This window comes from Protomyctophum bolini, assembly GCF_963924005.1.
Source record: "Protomyctophum bolini genome assembly, chromosome: 3".
In the NCBI taxonomy this organism is placed as follows: domain Eukaryota; kingdom Metazoa; phylum Chordata; class Actinopteri; order Myctophiformes; family Myctophidae; genus Protomyctophum; species Protomyctophum bolini.
Window position 1 is genome coordinate 20,080,417 of NC_137864.1, and position 24,433 is coordinate 20,104,849.

General features: G+C 43.5%; 1 protein-coding gene across 1 annotated transcript; it reads right to left on the reverse strand.

The window, feature by feature from the left end:
* Nucleotides 1-823: 823 nt before the first annotated feature.
* On the reverse strand, nucleotides 824-23,915 carry lonrf1 (LON peptidase N-terminal domain and ring finger 1). The gene is made up of 12 exons (XM_080759750.1): nucleotides 22,900-23,915; nucleotides 19,886-20,010; nucleotides 18,105-18,227; nucleotides 14,552-14,755; nucleotides 14,169-14,391; nucleotides 13,439-13,538; nucleotides 12,982-13,096; nucleotides 12,209-12,330; nucleotides 11,470-11,628; nucleotides 8,729-8,891; nucleotides 7,897-8,049; nucleotides 824-3,860 (listed from the first exon to the last, which is right to left on the reverse strand). The coding sequence occupies exons 1-12, from the start codon at nucleotides 23,747-23,749 to the stop codon at nucleotides 3,702-3,704; spliced, it is 2,496 nt and encodes an 831-aa protein (XP_080615876.1). The 5' UTR covers nucleotides 23,750-23,915; the 3' UTR covers nucleotides 824-3,701.
* Between the last annotated feature and the right edge of the window lie 518 nt (nucleotides 23,916-24,433).

A 24,433-nucleotide genomic window follows, 5' to 3' on the forward strand; every position in this document is an offset into this window, starting at 1 on the left:
ATACGCGAAAAGTCTTAAATAATGGTTCGGCATTTTGTCTCTTGTCTCCCTCTACAGAATTCCTCATGATGCTGTCTTTGCGCTGACCTTATCATCACTCCAACACAAGAATGGATGGAGGAGCACATAAAAGTGATTCATTCAGAACCTAGTTGTCTTGCTGCTGTTGTTCTGTGATACAGACAGTGCTTTTCTGAAATGGTTGCGTGTTGTAAGATAAGTTAATAATAAAAATAAAATGAACAGATGTGTTTATTTTCTCGTAATAAAAGTGGTTGAGTAACTGCAGCAGCTTTTTGCAGTGCAGCAGAGGGCAAAGGGTGAGTTATGAAACCTTTGTTATAGGATACATTAAAGCACCAATGGGGAAGTACTGCCGCCCAGTGGTGACAAGCTGCACAGCAACAGAGACCTGCGAGATGAACACCATGTTACCTAACATTCCATCGCTTACACCAGTGGTTTTCAACCAGTGGTCCGGGGACCACCGGTGGTCCTTGAGGTTCCAGGTGGTCCCCATGCTAAATCAAATGGAGAGTTGGTAACCAAATTGGACCCTTGTAGATCTATAACTCGAGTGTAAAATGAAACCAAATGGACCCGTAATCATTTTACGCTCTCAGTAAAGATAAATTATTGTTAAACATCTGCATTACTTAAATTACAATAAGTCTAAACAATTAGAGAATATAGATTTGTTTTACATATTTTCATCAACGCCTGTTATCTCATATGTTTTCACCATCAATACAGCATGGAATTGTGGACAAAATCTTATCCAATGACAAGGAAATATTCAACGTTTTGGATCTGAGAGGCTAAATGTCATCAAATGGCGGTCCGTGGCTCAGATGCTGAATAAATGATGGGCCTCGATACAAAAAGGGTTGAAAACCACTGTCTTACACAATGTATACATTGAGACTGAATTGAAAAAGTCAGGATTTATTATTTAAAAATTGTCTTCAATTTGTCCTTTTTCTTTGTTACACGGAACAGTTGAACTATAAGTTACCTGGATCAACAAACAAAACATACTGATTTCTATGGCAACAGGAATGGTATAACCAACCTAACAAGTCCTGCTGTTTAAATAATATAATAATTAAGAGATGATATATAAGGCAAAAACAATTCCCTGCTGGCTCAACCACCCATTGTAGTGTCTTTGTTCTCCTAATGTACCTTTTAATGAAGAATGGAAACACTGGTTTCCTGACATGATGTGCAGTACAATAGCATACTTATTTCCTTTTTTGATTTGTCATCGTATTGCAAGTCCCCTTCATTTATTATTTACAAAAAAAGAAAATCTTAAATTACTATTAACATTGGTTTAAAGGACCACTTCTTCACCACTTTTCAACCTATTTTCATATAATTAGTCCTCACTAGTGTTCATGATAAAATAGCACCGTTTTTCTACTCAGTCTGTGTCTCAAGGAGGGCTGTGGGCAGTTCAGAAACTGTCCACCAGTGACATCATCGTTAGGCAGATTTAGGAAAGAGTAGGAAAATAATGGTGGCATTTTATCATGAACATTCGTGAGGACCACTTATATGAAGGTAAGTTGAAAAGTGGTGAAGTGAAGTCCTTCAAGTGCTATATGGAACTTTTGGCTCCAAACCCAGATGGCTCTCAAATCTGCAATACCTGCATTTCCACTGCAAAATCAACCATCAAGCGTCAATGTACAAGGATTTACATTTTACAACATAATTATTTTGGAAGTTTTGGATTAGAAGTCATGACTGGTTTGTTAGTGTCAACGCACAGATCATGAGGCCACTACTACTCCTCCATTAGATTCACTGGAGACACACCCAATGGCTTCCATCGGGGGTCTTCAATTCAATGCTTTTCAGGCCAAGGAGGACCCCTTAGCTGAGAGAGAGATATATAGATGTTTCTAAATTCTAACACACAGAGATTTGGGTAGTAACTGTGAGGACTCCCTAGGGGTCCCGGACGCCCTAGCTTACTGTTTCGTAAAACTATGTAAAACCGTGTGGTTCACAGCATATACCTGTAAGTGCTTGATAGAGAGGCTCAGTGCTCATCTTTTACTTCTCCTGCCAGCCTATTAACACAATTGTTTTCCAGATTGGATTCTGGATCCCCGTCTTCAAAATAACCCCTAAGAATCTCAATCACTTCTATATATCTAATCGATTGCTTCTCTCCTATAACTAAAAAACATTGCATGGATGCACCTGGGAAGTATCCTCAGTGATGTATCCTGAGGTCAACGGGGTTTCGGGTCTCTCAACATCATACCCCTCACTCAGGCGACCCAGCCGGGAGTGATCAAGTCCCGACTTACGTCCCAGTAGCTACCCTCAATCAGTCCCATTAGGGAAAAACCAGGGGCACACGATCCGTTGGAACTACTCCAGAACTATTCTGCCAGGGCTGGGAGGTACACTTCTGGCCTGAATATCCTGTCTAGCAATGCAGCGCAGAACAACAAGACGATGCAGGACATTGCCTTGACAACGATCAATTTAGTATAGAGAGAAATTTGTTAAAAATCAACAGTGTGAATAGTGAAAACAAACAATAATAAAATACACATTAAGTGGAGCCACCAAGATACAAAATGAGAACTGAGACCTTATTTAACTACAGTCATTTATACATTATTGGCAACACACTGCAAGCCCAACTGATTCAGAACCTGATGTGTGCCTTGGCAACCGTGGCAAAATGAGACAATTTATTAATTCAATCAATCCTAATATTGATGATTCATATAGATGAGTGCTGAATAAAAAGCTGTTGAATAAAATGATGTCCCGTTTACTCCACAAGATAAAGACCGTTTCTGACGTGCACCCAACAAAGCAACAGTTTTATCAGAATATAAATAATACACCTGCAGTTATGTCAATAAATAGACAGGATAAGGCAAGGCCGGGATCAACTTGACTGCAGGTGCCGGAGCCAAACATCAACTTATGTAGGCGGCGGGATCTGCCATTCCAACATGTGTGCAAGCTACTGAAATCAACCATGATAGTATGAGACGATTTCCACTTTACACTTGCTCCTGACTAGTAGTTACAGTATGATATTTACTGTATATGTCCATTATCATTAAGAAGAAGGCTTTATCCTGAATGGTGAAACCGCCACAACTACCGCATTAGTAATCGCTGTTGGTGCAATCTCCCCACCGGGGATCAGTACAGGAGATGCCACTGCCTCATTAAAATCACCAACACGTTAATTTAACACCCATTTAATTCCAATTAATGTTGTACACCTCAGAGATAATTGAACACGATGATTTCAACGTGTATGAAATTCAACAGCAGCTTGTTTCACAGACAAAACAAAACAAAATCTATTCACGCTGCCGTTGAATTAAGAACAGGTGTCACTTGTTCCCTGAGGCGTTTATTTAATCTCCTGTGCGAACATCGAATGCACACGTTGGTATTTCAGCGCTTCTCTGATCTTGCATTTCCGAAAAAAGGAAAAAAAAGAAAGGTTTTATCTGTACCTTTTCTCAGCACGCTGAGTGAGAGCTCAACAAAGCTGACGGAAGCTGCAACACGAGAATGGAATTCTGCAGTAAACACGGACAGTTGGCGAAGACTTTTTTTTTTTTTTTTTTTTAGTTCGGCTCAAAAATCCGTAGAGGATTTCAACCCTGGGAGGCTGGCCAGGAGGGAGGAGGGAGGGAGGTCGGAAGCTCTTAATCGTCGGGGATACTTTGCAGGTAGGTGAGGATGTGCTGGATCTTGACCAGGCGCTCTCGCAGTGACGTCATGGAGAGGACAGATAGCTGGTAGCGCGGGTCAATAGGCAGGACGGCCAGCAGCCACCAGCAGCAGGCTGGGCCGTTAGGAGTAGCCTGGAGGAGGAGAGGAGCAGTATGAGATGGATGGATGGATCAGAGATTAAAATAGGGTGCATTTTGCATCCCAAGACTCAGTGTATAGTTAAGGGACGCAATAAAACAACGACCTCCCCATCCACGGGATGCACTACTGTACTACTGTACTGTTTTATATTCTAGTACATTTTTCTAGCTTTAGTTATAATATAATCATTTCTTCATCTGTTTTCTAAATGAATATAACCACATTATAAGTTATAACCATATAAAATGAAATGGGAGTTAAATGCTGCAATTTGTAAAAAAGATATGACTCCTAAGGTCGTTGAAGTGGGACTCATAAAATGTCCACGGGACTCATCTAAAAGACCATCCCTGCATCTCGGGACTCATTACATTGAAAACCTATTTACATCACAGTCGTTCTCAAACATGTTCATGTCAAGGACCCCCAAAAAATATGTAATTGGCCACCGACCCCCCCATCTGAAAATATGTTGTTCTAGGGGCCAAGAAGCAAAGATTTGAGTTAAAAAACGTTCGCTCTGAAAGAATATATATTCAAAGATTTTGCGACACATTTTCACGATTTTTCCAAAAATAGCAGATCTACAAGCTTGTAGATCGCGCTTGTAGATCACGCTACGAGCTTGTCTACAAGATGTAATCTACATGGCTTTGCCTGAAAACATCCACCACTATAAAAAATGAGAAATGAAAATGAGAGTGAACATTCCTCTGGACATAATGAGTATCTTGAGAGCGTAAAATGAAACCAAGTTTCATTTTACGGAACTAGCCTGGCTCCAGCCCCTGAATCGCTAGCCACATAAAAAAATTATGTCCAGGCGAGTGAAACGAAATGAAAATTCAGGCTGAGTGTCAGGCTAACCTGGAACCGCCTCAAGGACCACTGGTTGAAAACCACTGTTTTAAAGTATCAAAACTACCGGTACCAAATTTATCGTCATATTAATTGGTCCTCATTAATGCCTCATATAAGATGGCACCATTTCTGTCCATTCAGTGTGTGTTTCAGAGGAGGGCTGTGGACCGTTCAGAAACCTGCCAACCAGTGACTTCATTGTTAATTGTCACACATTTTTTACAAATGCAAGAAAAATGGCTTCTATTTCAACTATTTCCAGGAAGAGAAAGACTGTCGTTTCTAGTGGCTTAGAATCCCCATTAATTAGTAGGCACTGAGGTATCTTAACTGTTCATAGTCCATCAATGCCATCTTATAATAATGAGCATCAGTGAAGACCAATTATGTGAAGATAAGGTTGACTCGTGGGCATCTGTCTATATAGCCCGGTTCTATATATCGAGTCACTATGTCAACACAAGTGTCAACATGTGGCAAAGAACAGATAGGCCACCTAAAATGAACATTAATTGGAGCGGTGCATAATAAAGGCGCGTCAGTGACTCTTTCGGTGTGGCATGGTGTTTTACATTCACAATGGCCAGTGGCTTGCCTCTTGTGTATGTCCGTGCGTTGCATTGTGTGTAACAGCAGTGGTGGAAAGTAACTAAGTACATTTACTTAACCGTTTGGCCCGCCAGGATTAATTAAAGAAAGATTACTATATGCCAGAATATCCCCCCGTTCGACCCTTATTTTGAAGATCCAAAACACCACGACTGGAAGCGGATGTTGACATAATTGTGTGTGTGTGTGTGTTGTCGGATTAGGTGTTGATCTCTCGCTAGCCGATGAGAAGTACAGGCCGGCACCAATACAGCGACCGCTAGGCTCCGTGCAATAAGCGCCGTTTTGACCAGAAATGCCACCTGGGACGGGGAATTGGAGATTAAAAGCGACTGAAAGCGTGCGTGCGCACGTGTGGGTGCACGTGCAAAACAAGACGGCGCAGTCCAGTGTTATGGCTAACAACAGATAGCCATCCTAAGCTAATGTGAGTACGGTAGTCTTTTGACTAGATCGGATCAAAACATTTATACAAATTTAAACTGGATAAACGTAACTTACGTTTATTGCCGCTTGTCGAGACTATTGATGAACGTTTTTTGGCAGGATTGTGTTAAATACTGTACTTAAGTACAGTTTGAGGTATTTGTACTTTACTTGAGTATTTGCAATATCCAATACTTTTACTTCTACTCCACTACATCTTAGTTCCAAATATTGTACTTTTACTCCACACTCTACATTTATTTGACAGCTTTAGTTATTATTAATTACTTTGTAGATTTTGACTATTATTACAATACATACAGTAACCTAACCGCTTCAGCGATTTTCATACATTTGAAAACTTTGAGATGAGACATTCTGCACAATGAGTACTTTTAACCGCCAATACTTTTGTACATTTTACTTTTACTAACAGACTGTGTATTTCTATATTGAAGTATTTGATACTTTTACTTTTGTGTTACACATTTGAGTACCTTTTCCACCACTGGTGTACGCATGCTTGCATGGGGGGTTTGGGACTGTTCTTATGCCACTGTTGTGACGCAACATGGTCAGGGAGATTAGCACACATAATGGTCTTTAGCCTACATTGCTGCCAATAGACGCCACCCACTGACTGGCCCTCTCTGTTACAGCGAGCTGGTGGAAGGGAAGCTGTAATCCCTTTAGACAACTGGATTAGCACTGCTGCGACCCGCGTGGGGGAAGCCTGCCGGGCGTACGACAAAACAAACTGAGGGATGTCATCACAAAACAGTGTCTCCTCACAGTGGCCGTAAAAATCCGCTCTCCGTAAGGTTTTATGTATCAGTACAGTGGCGTGCACAGATAGACACTAGGGGGTGCTAGAGCACCCCTCTGGATAAAATGTGCCCTTTTTTTAGTACAGTGTACAGTACTGTACAAGTATGTGGACCATGGTGACATTGATCAATTCTTGACAAAAAAAAGCTTCCAATATATTATTTAGGTCCCGAAATCTATGAATCTCACACTATTAAGGCGACCGGCCGGTTCCACGCGCTGCACAAGGTGCACATTTTTCACATGAGCACCTGCCCCTCTAAATGTCTGTGCACGCCACTGTATCAGTATTTATACTGGTCAACTAAGATGTTAAGGCCGCCTGGACAGCGGTAGAGATATTAAGCTTTGATCTTTCGTGTAATGCTTCTTATTAACTCACGAACCGCCAGCGTTTCTCTGGAACAGTCTTGCAGCCACTCACCAGAGTGAGTTTTTAACTAATCTTTCAAGACCCAAAGAATATTTTGTTCTCTATGATGATAGAAAGAAGACAGTCTCTACTTTCAAAGTGTCACAGCGATTGTTCCGTTCTTTAGTTATTCGGCAGTTGAATATACCCAGGATCTACAGCAAGGGTGCCCACACTATTTTGACTTTTAAAAATGACCAGCGCAACAAGATCTACCAACCCAAAACACTATTATTATTATTCCATTGCGGGAAATACTTTTAATGTTACTGACTCTTGATGTAATCATTGTGGGTTTTTCCTACTATAGTAGCCGTGGAGTGAGCTGACAGGCCCTTCCTGGTGTCAGTCAGTCAAGTATCCTTAATTCAAGTGGCAGATGCCAAAAAGAGTTCTCATTTATTTTATTTTTGTAGAGGCATGTTCAACTGCACAGCCTTTGTGATCTACTGGTAGATTACGATCTACCTTTTGGGCACCCCTGGTCTACAGCCTATTCCATACAGACCGGTTCAAATAAATAACATTACTACACAGTTTATACAGTAGTTTACGAGTGTGTTCCCCCGGGGTCAGGTCGACTTGGTCTTGTAGCAAAGACTGATGGAACTTGAAGGATAGACAGTGTGTGTCCTTGTATTGCCTGCATCTCCTCCCTGTCTCTCCTTCTTTCTATTTCTCTCCACACGGTCGAGGCAGATGGCTGCCCACCCTAGAGTCGTGTTCTGCTTGACGTTTCTTCTGTTTTTTATATTGCTTGCTCTGGGCGGATCTTTGACACTGACAGAGCTTTGTCACTCTATATGTAAAGTGTCCCCAGGAAACTAGTTGTGATTTGACACTTTAATAAAATTGAATTGAATTGAATTGTCCAGTCAGTGTTACGGTACCTGAATGTCGGCCTCCCTCTCCGGCATGGCTCCAAAGTGCTGCAGGATCTGGTTGTGGAAGCGGACCTTGAGGCTGTGGAACCAGACGCGGGCCTGCTCGTACACCGCGTCGTGCAGTCCCTGCAGTCGCAGCAGCTCCTCCTCGTCCTCCACCTGATTGGCCCAGCCCGCCGCCAATCAACATCATTTCACATAATTATCATCAATGGTTTCTTGGAATGTACAGTTTTAGGTCAGAGGTACTTAATTTAATTTCATTTCATTTCAAAGGCCTGAGAGTGTTACGAAAATGTACGAATTTGCTCAAATGCTGACATGATTTTGACTTGAATAGAATGGAAGGCTCCATTTCAGGGGTTTCTGACAGATTTGGACCCATGCATGCAGGGACCACCATCCTGACTAATGAGCAACCTGGGGACCACCACAGTTGTGTCGGGTGGGTCCATATAGACCCACCGCGCAGCACCGAGCTCTGAGCTTGTAGATCTGCTATTTTTCAATAGCTAAAGTATAACAAAATACTTAAAACACCAAAAGGGGTTCCCAGAATGGGTTACCCGTTACCCGGGTGTCCTCCAGGTGCTCCATGTGTAGTGTTACAGTGTACCCATCCTTACCCGGGTGTCCTCCAGGTGCTCCATGTGTAGTGTTACAGTGTACCCATCCTTACCCGGGTGTCCTCCAGGTGCTCCATGTGTAGTGTTACAGTGTACCCATCCTTACCCGGGTGTCCTCCAGGTGCTCCATGTGTAGTGTTACAGTGTACCCATCCTTACCCGGGTGTCCTCCAGGTGCTCCATGTGTAGTGTTACAGTGTACCCATCCTTACCCGGGTGTCCTCCAGGTGCGCGATGTCTGCGATGCTGTAGCCGTCGCGCATTCCTCGGGACACCACCTGGAATCTCTTCCCTCCCACCGTGTCCACGACGGAGCGCCCGTCAGGGAGGAAGTGCACCGACCGGATGATCAGCATGCAGCCGTGGTCCACGAACCTGGAAACAAGAGAGAGAGAGCCAAGGGTTACAGTCAGAGGACCAGGACTTCTCATCCTGAACCTGGAAACAAGAGAGAGAGAGCCAAGGGTTACAGTCAGAGGACCAGGACTTCTCATCCTGAACCTGGAAACAAGAGAGATAGAGCCAAGGGTTACAGTCAGAGGACCAGGACTTCTCATCCTGAACCTGGAAACAAGAGAGAGAGAGCCAAGGGTTACAGTCAGACTACCAGGACTTCTCATCCTCGCCAAATCATTCTGGGGGTCCCTAAATTAACATTCATTAAAAAGACTTTTTTTAACTGAATGGTTGAAAAATTCTCTGCCAGCTAGCTGTTAGCATTAATGAAGTTCCCTGTGCCACCATCCGCATCCACTTTAAGAGAAGGAGTTTGCCCGCCCCATACACACACTCACTACACACACTCACTACACACACTTTGCTATCATTACCACAAGCACACAGTGTTCACCTCCCGCCAGAAGCGTTTACATTACATGTATTATTATCATAAGATCAAAGTTCTATATTCCACTCTTGGCTTGAGTTTCAATCGGCTGATCATTGTAACTTCCATCCTACTGTTCTCCATATGAACGTTCTCACTCTGTTAGACTAAGTGCTTTATTTTTCTTCTGTTTCCTTTGTATTTTGTTTCTTTTCTTAAAGGCTGTAGGAAAAATAAGCTTCGGCTTCAGCCTAGACCTTTTCGGTGCCACCTCTTTGTATAACATAAATGCAAATGATGCAGTTCACCATGTAACTGTACAGCACTGAAATAAATGAAGTTCACCATGTAACTGTACAGCACTGAAATAAATGAAGTTCACCATGTAACTGTACAGCACTGAAATAAATGAAGTTCACCATGTAACTGTACAGCACTGAAATAAATGAAGTTCACCATGTAACTGTACAGCACTGAAATAAATGAAGTTCACCATGTAACTGTACAGCACTGAAATAAATGAAGTTCACCATGTAACTGTACAGCACTGAAATAAATGAAGTTCACCATGTAACTGTACAGCACTGAAATAAATGAAGTTCACCATGTAACTGTACAGCACTGAAATAAATGAAGTTCACCATGTAACTGTACAGCACTGAAATAAATGAAGTTCACCATGTAACTGTACAGCACTGAAATAAATGAAGTTCACCATGTAACTGTACAGCACTGAAATAAATGAAGTTCACCATGTAACTGTACAGCACTGAGATAAATGATGAAGTTCACCATGTAACTGTACAGCACTGAGATAAATGATGAAGTTCACCATGTAACTGTACAGCACTGAGATAAATGATGAAGTTCACCATGTAACTGTACAGCACTGAGATAAATGATGAAGTTCACCATGTAACTGTACAGCACTGAGATAAATGATGAAGTTCACCATGTAACTGTACAGCACTGAGATAAATGATGAAGTTCACCATGTAACTGTACAGCACTGAGATAAATGATGAAGTTCACCATGTAACTGTACAGCACTGAAATAAACTATTCATTCATTCACATGTCGGGAGCGACACGATACAAAGTCACAAATTGCATCCGAACTTTGGAAGGTAGAAGATCCATCAAGGACAGCTCTCCTGGATTCCGATTTATGGAGGTTTGAAAGTCCTGCTCGTAAACGGGATAAACGGTGATCCCGATTTTACGTCCCATAGCTGGTGGTGACGGAAGCGTTGCATAGGAACCGGATCAATGTTCAAAGCTGCCGTGGGGCTTAACCATTATATACACAGAGTAAACGTTGGGGTCCGTATATATATACAGACCTAGCAAATAATGCCCCATAGTGGCGGGGTACATACTGTATATATACGGGCTTGACAGGAAAATAATTAAGAGTCTAAACATAGTACATGCATAAACTTTTCCTTAATGATTATCTCTGGTTTCAGTATTTATTTATGATGTATTTTCTCTATTATTAAGGTTATTGTAGCGGTTAATTCGTATCGGGGGGCCAAAGCATTTCCGTGCATGACTCATTAGCATGATAATTCACCATACTGTGGCAAAATAAGTGTGTGTGTGTGTGTGTGTGTGTGTGTGTGTGTGTGTGTGTGTGTGTGTGTGTGTGCACGCGTGTCCATGCGTGTTAATTTTAATAATAACAATAATAAATGGTTCAGAGTTTAGTAAGTAGTAATTTTACAGTCAAACGCCGCCAGCTGTAAGGCCACACAAAGGTTCACACGCAACAGTAAATAAATAATATGCTGTCATAAGTATTTTCTTGTTGTTATTCGGTGCATAAACAAACAAGAGTGCAATTATAAATAACTCTGGGAAACTGTCGAGGATATTACATTACATTGTACTTTTTCTAAATGCTCGGTCCAAAGCTTTCACAGATTAATGCAGCTCACCACAATACAATACCTAACATATTGATTCTGAAATCCTGTTCAGTATGATTAGGCTCTTTCTCAACGTTATCCCTTCTAGGAGTTAGTTTCTAAGAAATAAATTATCCTGGTCAAAAAGCTAAAAGAAAAAGAGCATCGTTTGCAGGACAGAAAAGTGCTGTGTGTGCGCGGCGTCGTTGTAGCGTACCCTTTCTCCGGATCGCTGATGCACATCCCAAACGTGCGCGTGCCCGTGTCCATGCAGCGGCGGATCATCAGGCGGTAGCGCGGCTCGAAGACGTGCAGGGGGCAAGGCACGGTGGGGTACGCCATGGTGCACACGAAGATAGGCACGTTCTTCCTCAAACTGGACACAGACACAGGCGGAGAGAGAGGTTACGTTTTGAGTCTGACCCTTTCATGCAGAAATGTTTTAGCCAAAGCAAAAGGAAAGCATCTTCTGCGTCATTTATCTTAAGATTCTTGCATTGGCTATTCAAAGATCTCAGATAATAAAAGCTCACAGCTTGTACTTCTGCTGTTTTTGAGCATTTCGTAAGAATCGGCCTCAGGTTTTAACCCATTCTGGGCGGGAACCCCTTTTGGTGTTTCAAGCGTTATACTTTAGCTATTGAAAAATAGTGGCGACCGAGTGGCGGGTGGTGCGCTTGTAGGTCTGCTATTTTTGAAAAATCGTGAACATGTGTGCAAATCTTTGCTTCTGGGGAGGTCCCTGGAACAACATATTTTCAGATGAGGGTCGGCGCCCAATTACATATAATTGTAGGGGTCCTTGACATGAAATAGTTTGAGTTCCACCGACATAGAAACATATATTTGTAGAATCGATGGTAGGTCTAAATGGGTTAATGCGTAAATAAAAAGCTAAATAAAAAAAACATTTGAATCAAGAGTGAGACAGAGAGAGAGAGAGAGGTATCACTCACTCTGAAAGCTCTCGGTTCTCTTCGTGGTGAATCGTAGTCCTCTGGTCATGCTCCTGCCTTAAATATCGCTTGATAAGTTGGTCCAGGATGCGTGTCACCGTGTACTTCCTGGATGCTAGATACTGTAGAGAACAACAAAGTAGAAGAAGTTAGTATCAGTTACATTACGCCCAACACAACTCACTACACACAGTGTTCTGAGAAGACAGCTGAATGTATAGGTGTTCCAGGTTTAAATAAAATGGGTTAGGAACAATCAAACTAGTGCTGCTACAATTCTTGCTCAAATGTGAATCTCGATTTTCCTCCACAAGAATTGAGATCACGATTCTATGAAAATATGTATTGTTCATTAGTCTGCAGTTGCTGAACATTACTACATAAACAATGTGGCACCTGGAGCCATAACTACTGTGGCTTTAAACAGACAGCATGCTTGACTTAAACCTCTCTTAAAGTCTCTCTCTCAAAAAAACATAAGAGTAACTAAAATGAATTGGATGGTGCTGCACCATTCTTCACGATTCTTCACAAAATGAGATTGCATAGTTGTCTGAAATGTAGCTAGCTACCTTTTTGTGCAGGAGCACTCTAGCAAACTCTGGTGTCTTACTTCTTTGAGGCTGTTTTGCAGAGGGGACACAGCAGTGTGTGGTCTCTATCGTACCTCTTTCAGGCTGTCTTTGCAGAGGGGACACAGCAGTGTGTGGTCTCTTACCTCTTTCAGGCTGTCTTTGCAGAGGGGACATTGCAGTGTGTGGTCTCTATCTCACCTCTTTCAGGCTGTCTTTGCAGAGGGGACACAGCAGTGTGTGGTCCAAGCAGCGTTCAAGACAGGTCTTGCAGAAGGTGTGGCCACACGGCGTCGTCACCGGCTCATAGAACAGCCTGGAATGTTCAGAAAGTCACTACCGTAAGCTGATGAGAGGTACAGGCCGGCGCCATTACAGTGACCGCTAGGCTCCGTGCAATAAGCGCTGTTTTGACCAGAAATGCCGCCTGGGATGGCAGATTGTTACGGCTCTAGCAGTGATTCTCAACACGTTTAATTTCAAGGACCCCCAGTTTGACATGCATTAGGCCTCGGACCCCCCATTTAATGGCATTTCTATCACTGGGACCCCAAATCACTGTTAATTTGTGTGTGTGAGTGAGTGAGTGAGTGAGTGAGTGAGTGAGTGAGTGAGTGAGTGAGTGAGTGAGTGAGTGAGTGAGTGAGTGAGTGAGTACCTCATGCAGAGGGAGCACTCCAAATCATTGGCATCCAACAGGTCCTGGGGAACTGCTCGACAAGCTCTGGCTGCTGCAGCGGGTTGGCAGGAGACAGCAGCTACCCCACAGGTCACACAGGGAGGGAGGTGAGAGAGGGTGAAGGTGCAGAAAGTTTAACATCGCAGCCAGACGCAAGCAGAAGCTTCCAGGGTTTTGTTCCGGATAGCTCTATCCTTTGCTATGTGTGTGATGACAAAAGGGAATTATGGTTACCCACATCTAGGTGACATCGCCATTTATTTGGGTAATTGTTTAGGTTTGAGAACCAGCAGATGGCTTATACCGGAAGTAGGGATGTCCCGATACACTTTTTTTGTTCCTGATCCGATCCCGACTAACACAATTTTTGTGTTAGTCGATACCGAATACCGAATACCGATTACCGATACCAGTGTTGTGATCTTGTTTTGTGTGTGTGTGTATATATATATATATATATATATATATATATATATATATATATATATCTCGTGTTGTGTTTATAGCACTCCTCATTCAAACGTCCAAAGCAAACTCCACATGCCCCAACATTTTATTTACCTGCCATAGTGTCAACCCCTTAGCTGTGTCGGATCGGTGGTTAGACAGGCATATTCGGCGATACCGATATGACCAAATAAGGGCCGATACCAATACTTTACCGATCGGGACCTCTCTAACCGGTAGCGTGTCATGGCCGAAGACTTACCTCCTTGCTTTTTTTTGCTGCCTCCGCTGTTCACGACACAGGGTCCCGCGTCCGACGCCGACAGCTTCCTCTTCAGCAGACTCCCCTTCTCCTGATCCCCGAGCTGAGGGGCGGAGCACACTCTCTTTAGCCCCTCCTCCCCACAGCTGAAGCCACCGTGGGTTCGTAGCGAATGAGCTCGGCCCCCCGCCGGACGCTCCAGGCTCTCTGACCGCCCGGATCTCTGGGGGAAAACAAAGAGAGACGGAGGAGAAAGAAAGATTGTTGATTCTCACACCACATTATAATAAGCACACGGTATAGCAACACTGTTGCATTGAAGTTTGATTTTAATTTGCTTTATTATGACAGGACAGACTGGAGTGGAGTCTCAGTAGGCCTACCTTGTGGTGGTCAGGCTCAGGGTAGTGGTGTGCCGAAGCAGCACGCACTTGGACTGAGCTCTGGTGCGGAGGCTGGCTCTCGGCCTGGCGGGCGTCGACCACAGGGGTTTTACTCCGCAGGCGAGGAGAGGTGCTCTGTGCCGTTTCCCTCAGGCCAACTTTGACATTCTCCCCCGCCGCAGGCGACAGCAGGTCAAACAGTATCTGTGAAGGCCACTTTGGTTAGATGTATGTCAATGTTATTCCAGTTCGTTGGGGGAAATCCCCCAAATTGTCTTATTTAGTCATCAGAGAGAAATTCGATTCAGAAAGTCAATCCTGGATTATTCAGCAAACCTTTCTAACAGCGAGAAAGTGCACACCAATCCATAAATGTCAACACCACAAGTAGAGGCAATGAATACAGCATTAGTACATTTAGCAATGTTTTTTTCACGATTTTGTACCCCATTTTTCACCCCTGTGTCAATTATCTATTGTGATCCTGGGCTCTACACACCCTCCGCCAACCTGGGGAGAGCAACGGACTTGAACTCATGCTTCCTTCACGCTTGAGTGTCCAAGTCGCTCCTTTACACCTGACAGGGGGGAACACGTTATTCCAACCAGTTCCTTTCCCCTCCATCAGGCGCCCCGGCTGGCCAGGGGGAGTCAGTATAGAGACCAGGATTATGTTGTTGTGAACGAAGCACAATATTATAGTATGTATGGTCCAAGATCTTCAGGGTTTCACCATAGACTGTAGAAAATATGGACAAAGCGTTCCGCGGGTCTAACGTGAACGTAAAATGAAGCCTGTCAGTCCTTGCAATGGAAGTCGCCATCTTTCTAGATCCGTTTTGGCCCAGCTCAGGCCAGCTGGCCCATTGGCTGGCCCAGACAACGAGGCGGGACTTCCCCCTTCTTCTTCGTTGGTTTTTATTTTGACTCGAGTGGGTGGGGGATCCCGTTCATAGACTGTAACGGTAGCCACACCCCTCAGAACATGCGCGGCTTTATGGTCATTTTTTTTATAAATGGGACCATAATTTTCCAAAAATAATATTATGACATTAGAAATGAGACTTTAAACTAGTGACTGGAAGCAAAAAGTATTCATGCCCATGTTTATTAAGGTAATACAGTCTAGGTGAAGTTGGGCCAAAATACATGGACTTCTATGGGGCTATGGGTTTTTCTGGGTCCAGTGACAGCGCCACAACAGGCCATTATATGAACTTAAATTTACTTAGTGGCTTCACAAAATATATCTCTGACTGCCCCCCTGGGTTTTACTCATGTAACATTTGAACATGCACTGTTCATAATTGCCTTACAAATGGGAATGGGACCCGTTGAGAGCTTGTATTGTAGGTCTGATATTTTAGTCCAAAAGTGCCCTTTTACAGAATTTCAGCCCCTGCGTGTGTCTGTAACACTCTCTGCACGTCCCTGAAATGTGCACTGCATACTGTATTATATATAGAGATCACATTGATTGGGAGGGAATCGTTAACGGATCATTTTGGGATGTTGGGGTGAACTTGGGCACAACATTTATGTTATTATATAAGATGGATAGATAGATAGATAGATAGATAGATAGATAGATAGATAGATAGATAGATAGATAGATAGATAGATAGATAGATAGATAGATAGATAGATAGATAGATAGATAGATAGATATCTGTCATTAACTGTCATGCACCTGTATGTATTTATCATTTAATTTTACCGACGGCGTGGGATGGTGGTCATTGCGCCGTCACAGTAATGTAACTTTGGGAGTGTAACTAAATGGACCCGCTCATTCCGCGTGTGGTTCGAGTAACGTTTCTAGCAGTTTAAATGTTGCAAATAACTGTGGCATGGCTTTGTAGATTGCGGTGGTGGTAGAAAGAAGCAGGAGAGAAGTGGTAGGCGACCGTGTCGTTGTGTGGCTCTGCTGCAAAGTGCTAAGGAAGGTGTTAGGCCTCATACACACGTGACGTATCAAACGGATGTTCGGATGTTTGGTCAAACCATGTGAATTGCATTGTGGCAGCCATTAATCACAGACAGAGCACACAACATTCGTTTGATACGTGTGTATGAGGCCTCAGACAGGCGACACTTTTTTTCCCTCCTGACAGACACTTTTTTTTTTCCTGACAGCCGACAGCTTTTCTTAAATTTAGAATAGATTAGAATAGATAACCATTGTAGTGCAGGGTGCTTAGGGGCAGCGCTGACAGCTGGTGATTGAATGAGACGAGCCACGTGCGTGTGCCACCGTGCGCCCCGTCCTACGCTGTGTGCCTATAATTATTTACCACGGATATGCGAGCACAGACCTCTGTATTGGATTTCAGAGTCCCTAGGCCGCCAACCCTCCTAGCAGCCAACCAGAGAGCTCCACTCCCTCTCTCCGCCAGCCCAACGCCAAGCTCGTCGGCCGTCTTCCATGCTTCCCTACAACTTTCGACCCGACGTGACAGTGTACACACACCACCCACCGTTTAGGCGATAAAGTTATCAACTATATATTATATAATGGATTGCATTTTCATAGCGCTTTTCTATGCACTACGTGCCTACTACTCAAAGCGCTTTACAACAATGGTCCATTCATTCATACATACATCGGGAGGTGAAGCGGCGAACAGTCGACGCCAGCGTCCTCACCTCCCACATTCACACACCAAATGGTGGCAACCACTGGAGGCAATGCGGGGTTCAGTGTCTTGCCTTAGGACACTTCGACATGTGGACAGGAGGAGCCGGGATTCAAGGAGTGGCTCAGGCAACTAAAAAACACGGCTTTCTTCTTCTACGGGCCGACGGCCTGGAATAAACTTCCACTGTACCTTCGACAGGCAGCCTCTGTAGACATTAAGCGCAGCTCAAGACCTACTTCTACACTTTAGGCGTTTCATGCCCTGCTTTTCTCTTCATTGCTCAGTAAAGCACTTTGAGCTGCATTTCATTTCATGAAAGGTGCTACACAAATAAAGTTTATTATTATTATTATTAGTATTACTTGAAATGAGCCTTTAACCCTTTATGCTTAGTTGACTGGGGTTGGCTCTGTACTTGGAACGGTCCCCCCCCCCCCCCCCGCAATCTTTTGCCGAAAATAGCCTATCTACAAGCTCACAATGTGGCATCGGCTATTTTCAACGACCCGTAAGGGTCCATCTGGTTTCATTTTACGCTCTCAAGAGTTAAAGATCTATAAGCGTCCATTTGGTTACCAACTCTCCATCATTTAGCTGGGGACCACCTGGAACCCCCCCAAGGACCACTGGTTGAATCATTTAGCTGGATGGGGACCACCTGGAACCCCCCCAAGGACCACTGGTTGAATCATTTAGCTGGGGACCACCTGAACCCTCCCAAGGACCACTGGTTGAATCATTTAGCTGGGGACCACCTGAACCCTCCCAAGGACCACTGGTTGAATCATTTAGCTGGGGACCACCTGAACCCTCCCAAGGACCACTGGTTGAATCATTTAGCTGGGGACCACCTGGAACCCCCCCAAGGACCACTGGTTGAGAACCACTGACGTAGTTCCAGTCCATTTCCTCACCGTTTCAACGTGTCGTCTAGCGTGAGGGAAGTCCTCGTCTACAGCCAGACAGTGAAGGAAGACCTGCAGAGACTCATCCACCTGGCCCATCGTCTGGAGAATGATGGCCTTCTGATAGAAACCCTGACAAGACAATACATACAGAAATAATGATAGCTTTATTCTGATAGAAACCCTGACACATGGAAACATAGGTTTTTCAGAAAAGCGTCATGATTTAGATTACATTTTGTAGAATCTGGTGTCAGGTCAAAAAAATTCTTTCTGTATGTATTGTCTATACATACAGAAATAAATGTTTTGACCTGACACCAGATTCTACAAAATGTCTTCTAAATCATGACGCTTTTCTGAAAAACCTATGTTTCCATGTCGGTGGTTCTCAACCTTTTAAAATAAACTGGATAAACTGGGAGGGGCGCTAGTCTTAAACAAACATTAAATTCCCATTGACAATAAATGGAGAATATTTCGTCCTAGTGTCTGAGCAAATAGACATTTATTATGTTTTTATTTTGGTCAGTTCTACATCATATGATATAGTGCATTTTGATTGCTTTCAAGCATATTTTCAACTCTACAAATGTATTTTTGAAACATATGCTATGAAATATATTTAAATAAAACATATGTTGGCATGGGCTTGGCTGTTCCCGACTTCCTTCCTTCCTCAGAATAGCTCAATGAACAGGTCAGGTACGGTTCATCTGCCCCAGGCTGTTAAGCCAACACCTGCATTTAGAGTCAAGCTGAATCCCTTGGAGAGGATCAGACAGATCTGAAACACTTCTCCCTACAGGGACAGACAGAGTGGCATGGCGACCAGTGGTGTATCTACAACAGTCCAGAAAACACAACTGAGAAAAAAAGAGAGGACAAACACCAGACCAGAGAACTATTAGTGGGCAGCGGATTGGCCGTTGTGCGTCCATTGGAATGCAAATGCATGCCTTAGCCTTTGTAGCCTACTGGTTGTAGCCTACTGGCTACTGATGCCGACACACTGCCACTTCCGACTACGTAGCTTCCACGTGCGGTTAGGGTTAGTATTGCGGGCAAGTCGGAATTGCGGTGCGTCTGAATAGCGGCCTTTCGGAATGCCAGCATGAAACCTTCTCTACAACTGGCTTGTGCGATTGTTTGTTACTAATTATTAAATGGGGGTTGTTACCGTGTCAAACATTGCTGAAACTTGAAAACATACAAGATGGAGATTATTCAAAGTATTATATACCCATGACAAATCTCAACTCCACCACTACGAAGTCATCACATCTAGGCTACACACTACAGTTGGATGCTACATTTAGGCCTGTGTTTCCAATTCCTGAAACTAGCGGCGATAATGTTAATCTTTACACTGACAGGCTATAATAACCCCATACAGTATGTAGGCCTGATCCAGACTGTTCTAAGTTGTACCGTTCTCCTGCTAAAAAGGTAGAGGAATTAAAAAATGCTCATTGTTCGCTCACGTCAACAATTGGACCACCAAAGAATCACGGCAGAATTTCCTTACAACCTTGTTATGCAACATGCGAATTCTCACAAGTGCAATCGTATGATCAAATCCTTGCACATAAAACCATGAAAGGCAATGAGATGGAATGGCTCTGTTCCTGACTATACTTTCTATTCTCAGGGACGTCGCTGACGATTCGGTTGCCCTACTCACATTTGACCAATTCAAATTCTAATGTCTGTGACATTTAAGCTCTGTTTCTGCTTCGGGGCATCGATGCCATGCCACCACAGAGCATGTGTTTGCTCCAGTGACCTACCTCTGCAGACTGTCTAGACGACAGATAAACTTCGGTGTCCTCCAGAGCCAGACGGTACTGTTTCAGAGCCGCGTACGCTTCTGCCCGAGATAACCGTGCCACCACCGCCGCAGGCCCTGGCCCTGCTGGGAGGTCAGAGGAAGAGATGCTGACAGTTAGACTTTTTATTCAACGCTGAAACGGAGAGTTTTATTACAGTGGTTCTCAAACATTTTTCATGTCAAGATCTCCCAAATTGATTTGTGTTAAATTCGTAATTCTCTCAAGAAAAGACAAAAACAATAAAAACACATTCACATAGCATATGTACAAACTCGCAGCACAGCATATTATGAATGGGTGTTATTTAAATTAAATGCTTTTGGCATAATATAAAAAGTAAACATTTAGAATATTGTGCTTTGTTACTTTCAGATAATATCAGTTGCCAGAGAAAATCAAGTATCTTTGTGCTTGCAATTATTAATGAGGGTGAAATCCACACCCATGATTTAACCTTTTGATGCAATCTAGACCGTTGATTTAGATATATATGTGTTTTCCCAAGGTCATGCATTAAGACAAATGAATGATACAAACAACCTAAAACCCTTGTTTTGCAGTTCCTGTGGTTATCTGCAAAACTAGAGATAAAACATTGTCACTGTCGGCATAACTCTCCCAATCTTGTCAGACTATTTGCTTAAATCAATATTATTGCAAAGGCTTTCTTCAGGGTGCCAGGCGTACAGTACGTGCCATGTTAGCATTCTGTCACTACAAGTATGGATTACTGCAGTCAAGGTCATGATAGCCATTGTAGCTACTGTATGTGTGTGTTCTCACCCAACAATTAATTCCTAAGACGTGGTGGTGTCAGATATTGTCCTCTAGTTTAATATCCATTTGAAAGTTCTGACAGAAAACGTGCGTTTGGTAAAATATCTCCACCTTTCCACGGGCTGCACACGGCCGACATTCAGGTACTGCAGGACACTGAACATATCAAAACTTTCTTTGGGAAGCACAAATGTATGGGGCACACAAGTTTGTGCTTCCCAAACATCCAACTGTTCCCAATTGAACGCGATTCAGAGAGACCACCACCAGACCGCTGCTGCTGGGACGGACCAGGGCGGGCTGGGGAGTCCAGGAGTCATTTCAGGTCTGGCCTCGTCGCTGACAGAGAATATCGTCCCTGTGAATCTCGGTAAAAAGTGGGGATATTATACTAATTCTGCCAGAACTCTCAAATGGATATTAAACTAGAAGGGCAATATCTGACACCAAGTCTTAGGAATTAATTATTGGGCGAGTACACACACACATCGCTACAAGTTTAAATGCCGACAAGATTTATTTTTTGCTCCCGATCCGATCATTTGATTTTGAGTATCTGCTGATACCAATTTTTCCTGATTTACATTTTTAAAGAACAGTTACCGGTAATCACATATCACAATATCCAAAACTAATTTCTAATATCATGATATGAATAATCTATATAATATTGATACTAAGGATGTCATGATCATGTTTTCATTTTCTCCCGATCCTATTGTGATCATTTGAAAATGACATGATCGGCCACCGATTTCTACTTCTCTGACAGTATGTTTGGGGGAACTGTGTGCAACAAGAAGAGATAAGACTTTCAAATGCGTTGTGTACATTATAAATAAAGTAATCTAAAACAGAAAGACCCTCTACCCTCTAGTGAAATATATACAGAGAAGTCAGTGTCACACCTGCTTTTCCAACCTTATAACTATCTCATAACTATGGTATAACTCTGTGGTTTTCAACCGTTTTCATATCAAGGCTCATCATTTATTCAGTATTTGAGCCCCGGACCACCATTTGATGACATTTAGCCTCTCAGACCCAAAACTAAAGAATATGTTGTTGTCGTTGAATATGATTTTGTCTACAATTCCGTGCTTTTTTGGCACATTTTGCTGAATGCAGCCCTGATGAGGACCAGTATAGGTTTAATAAAGTTTTCCCCCTTTTTAACTATTAACGGATCTCCGCCTTTTTTCTATATATGTTTTATCGCGATTGATCCCAGGAGCACCTTTTTACTATATTTATATAGTTGCTGGTTGCTTGCTTCCTTGCCTCTGCCTTATAACTGGTTTATTCTGGAAATCTGATGCACTGCCTGCATGCCAGGCTGTTACAAAACAAGCCAGTTTGCATTTTGCATGCATCATGTGGTGTAGTGTAATCAGACCAGGACAATTCCTACACACTTGACTTTGACCCCCCCCCCATGCCTTCGGCCTGGTGGAGACAACAACAGTTGACGGTGCACAGAACATCGTTTTGTGCTAAATACTATATGAAACCCGCTGCCTGACCCCTATTAAATAAAAAGTTACAAAAGCTTTCCCTGTATGTAACCTGTCAAGACCGGCCTTATGCAATGTAATGTATACTGCGCATGTCACGCTCCTGTTTCATAATATGTTCGCACGGTCGGCGGTTACATGACTGACTGAAAACCAAGATGGAGCTGTACTAGTGAGTGTGAGATGTACAGTAGTAGCTAGTACAACTCAACATAATGTTGGCCTGCAGTAGAACTGTGGAATGTGGGAAAAAAAGCTGAACAAAAATAACAGATCTAGCTTGTTGTTTTTGTAGATCTGTTCGACACCACACACGACCACCATGATGGTGCTCTAACTCAGTGGTTCCAAAGTGGGGTCCGGGGACTCCCAGGAGCAGGGGTCCTTGAGGGGGTTCCAGGGGGTCCCCAGCTAAATGATAACTAGGAACAAAATGGACCCTTATGGGACTGTAACTCAGAGAGTGTACATTTGTAAGAACATTGCTTTTACAATATAAATTGAGGTCCTCAGCCTGGTTGAGAATCACTGCTAGAGCCGTAGAAATCTCTTCTTATGGAGGTCCCTGGAATATATTTTTAAATGGGGGGGTCCGCGGGGCTAATGAGTGTTAATTTGGGGGTCCCTGACATAAAAAAGGTTTGGGAACCAACCACTGCTCCTCTAACTCACTCTACTTACCAGATGCTATAATGCGGGATGCCAACGACACAGCCTCTTCCAGGTGTTTCCTTCTAGACAAATCCTCTATTTCGCTGATAACTTTACACGCGTCCGTCTCGCCGGGGAACCATTTCTCCAGCAGTCCACACACGACCACGTTGACCCTGGATGATGACGATGATGATGATGACGTCTCCTCGCTGCACACCTTGCACCGGCTGGACACCATCCTCCGCTCCAAGCACCGTCTGCAGTAGGAATGTCCGCACGCAACGGTCACCGGCTGGGCCAGAAAGCGATGACAACTCGGACAGTCAAACATATCATCATCATCATCATCATCAACATCATGGTCCAGTCTGGAGGAGGAGGAGGAGAGAGCGTGGCGAGGAGGAAAGTTGCTCTGGAGGAGAGGGAAGTCTGGAACACTCTGGTGGAGCTGTTGCCCCCATGACCCGACTACGGATAAGCGGTTGACGATGGAAGTTGGAGGAGGAGGAGGAGGAAGATGCTTCATCTTGAAGTTGTGCAGAATGCAGTCCACTAAGGTGCTCAGGTGTTCGGGGCGAACGGAATTATTGCCGCACTTTAAACGCATGGCCGCGGTGAAACAGTCCACGGCTTCTCGGAGGCGGTTGACCGAGGCGAGCGCGTCCGCCTTCTGGAGTATGAGTCTATGGTGGTCCGCCGCGTCATGCTGCTCTTGGTGGTGGTGGTGGTGGTCCCCGGCCCCCCCTGGTCCGTCCCAGCAGCAGCTCTGGTCTGGTGGTGGTCTCTCTGAATCACGATCAATAAAAAATCCAACTATTTTATCCGCTTGGTCCTTATTCTTCTTCGGTTCGGGTCTTTGTTGTTGTTGTAAAGACATGATGGATAAACTATCTCTGAGCTTCACTTTCTGCCCAGACTGGCAGACATTTTGTAGAAATGATGTTGTTTATTTATTCCCCCAGCAGGCAGCGGTAAGTAGTGAAACTGTCTGTCTTACTGTACTACTATAGGATTTATTTAACAGAACATCCAGGATTCCAATCCTTTCATTACATAAAAAATAATAATAATGGCGTCACGTCACGTGAACAGCCGGCGCCGCGCTCTGATTGGACAACACGTGTCGATTACAAAACCTTTGTGGTGGAAAGTTTCATAACTGTTACTGTAGGTAGTAGTACAGTACGGAAACGACGTAGTTCCAATCCACATGGATGGAGACGTGACAGTATAAAACAAGGAAAGGTTAGATACGTAACTAACGTTCCAGGCACAAAGTCTGTAACCTAAAGTTTGATGGAATGCAAATAAAACAGAAGAAGAAAAGTGTGATGTAATGCATGTCTTGCATGATTCAAGTAAAGTGAGACACAGATTGCAGAGATCAGAAGACAGCGTGTGATCTAATTATTTTTAGATAATTATTTTAGGACTCACGTAGCCTACACTCTTTTTTTTAGATGCTAAAAATAAATACCATAGCATTTTAAGGGACAACGAGGAACGATTGTGAGGAGGATCAAAATAAAAACAAATCTACAACAATTGTCATGCACCATGG

Bases quoted from the DNA above. Each gene is read 5' to 3' on its own strand.
- lonrf1 (XM_080759750.1), bottom strand. From the start codon at position 23,749: ATGTCTTTACAACAACAACAAAGACCCGAACCGAAGAAGAATAAGGAC. The intron at 14,392-14,551 runs GTAGGCCTACTG...GTTTTCCCCCAG, and splicing joins CTGAGCCTGACCACCACAAG to AGATCCGGGCGGTCAGAGAG. The intron at 12,331-12,981 runs GTGAGATAGAGA...TGTTCTCTACAG, and splicing joins GCAAAGACAGCCTGAAAGAG to TATCTAGCATCCAGGAAGTA.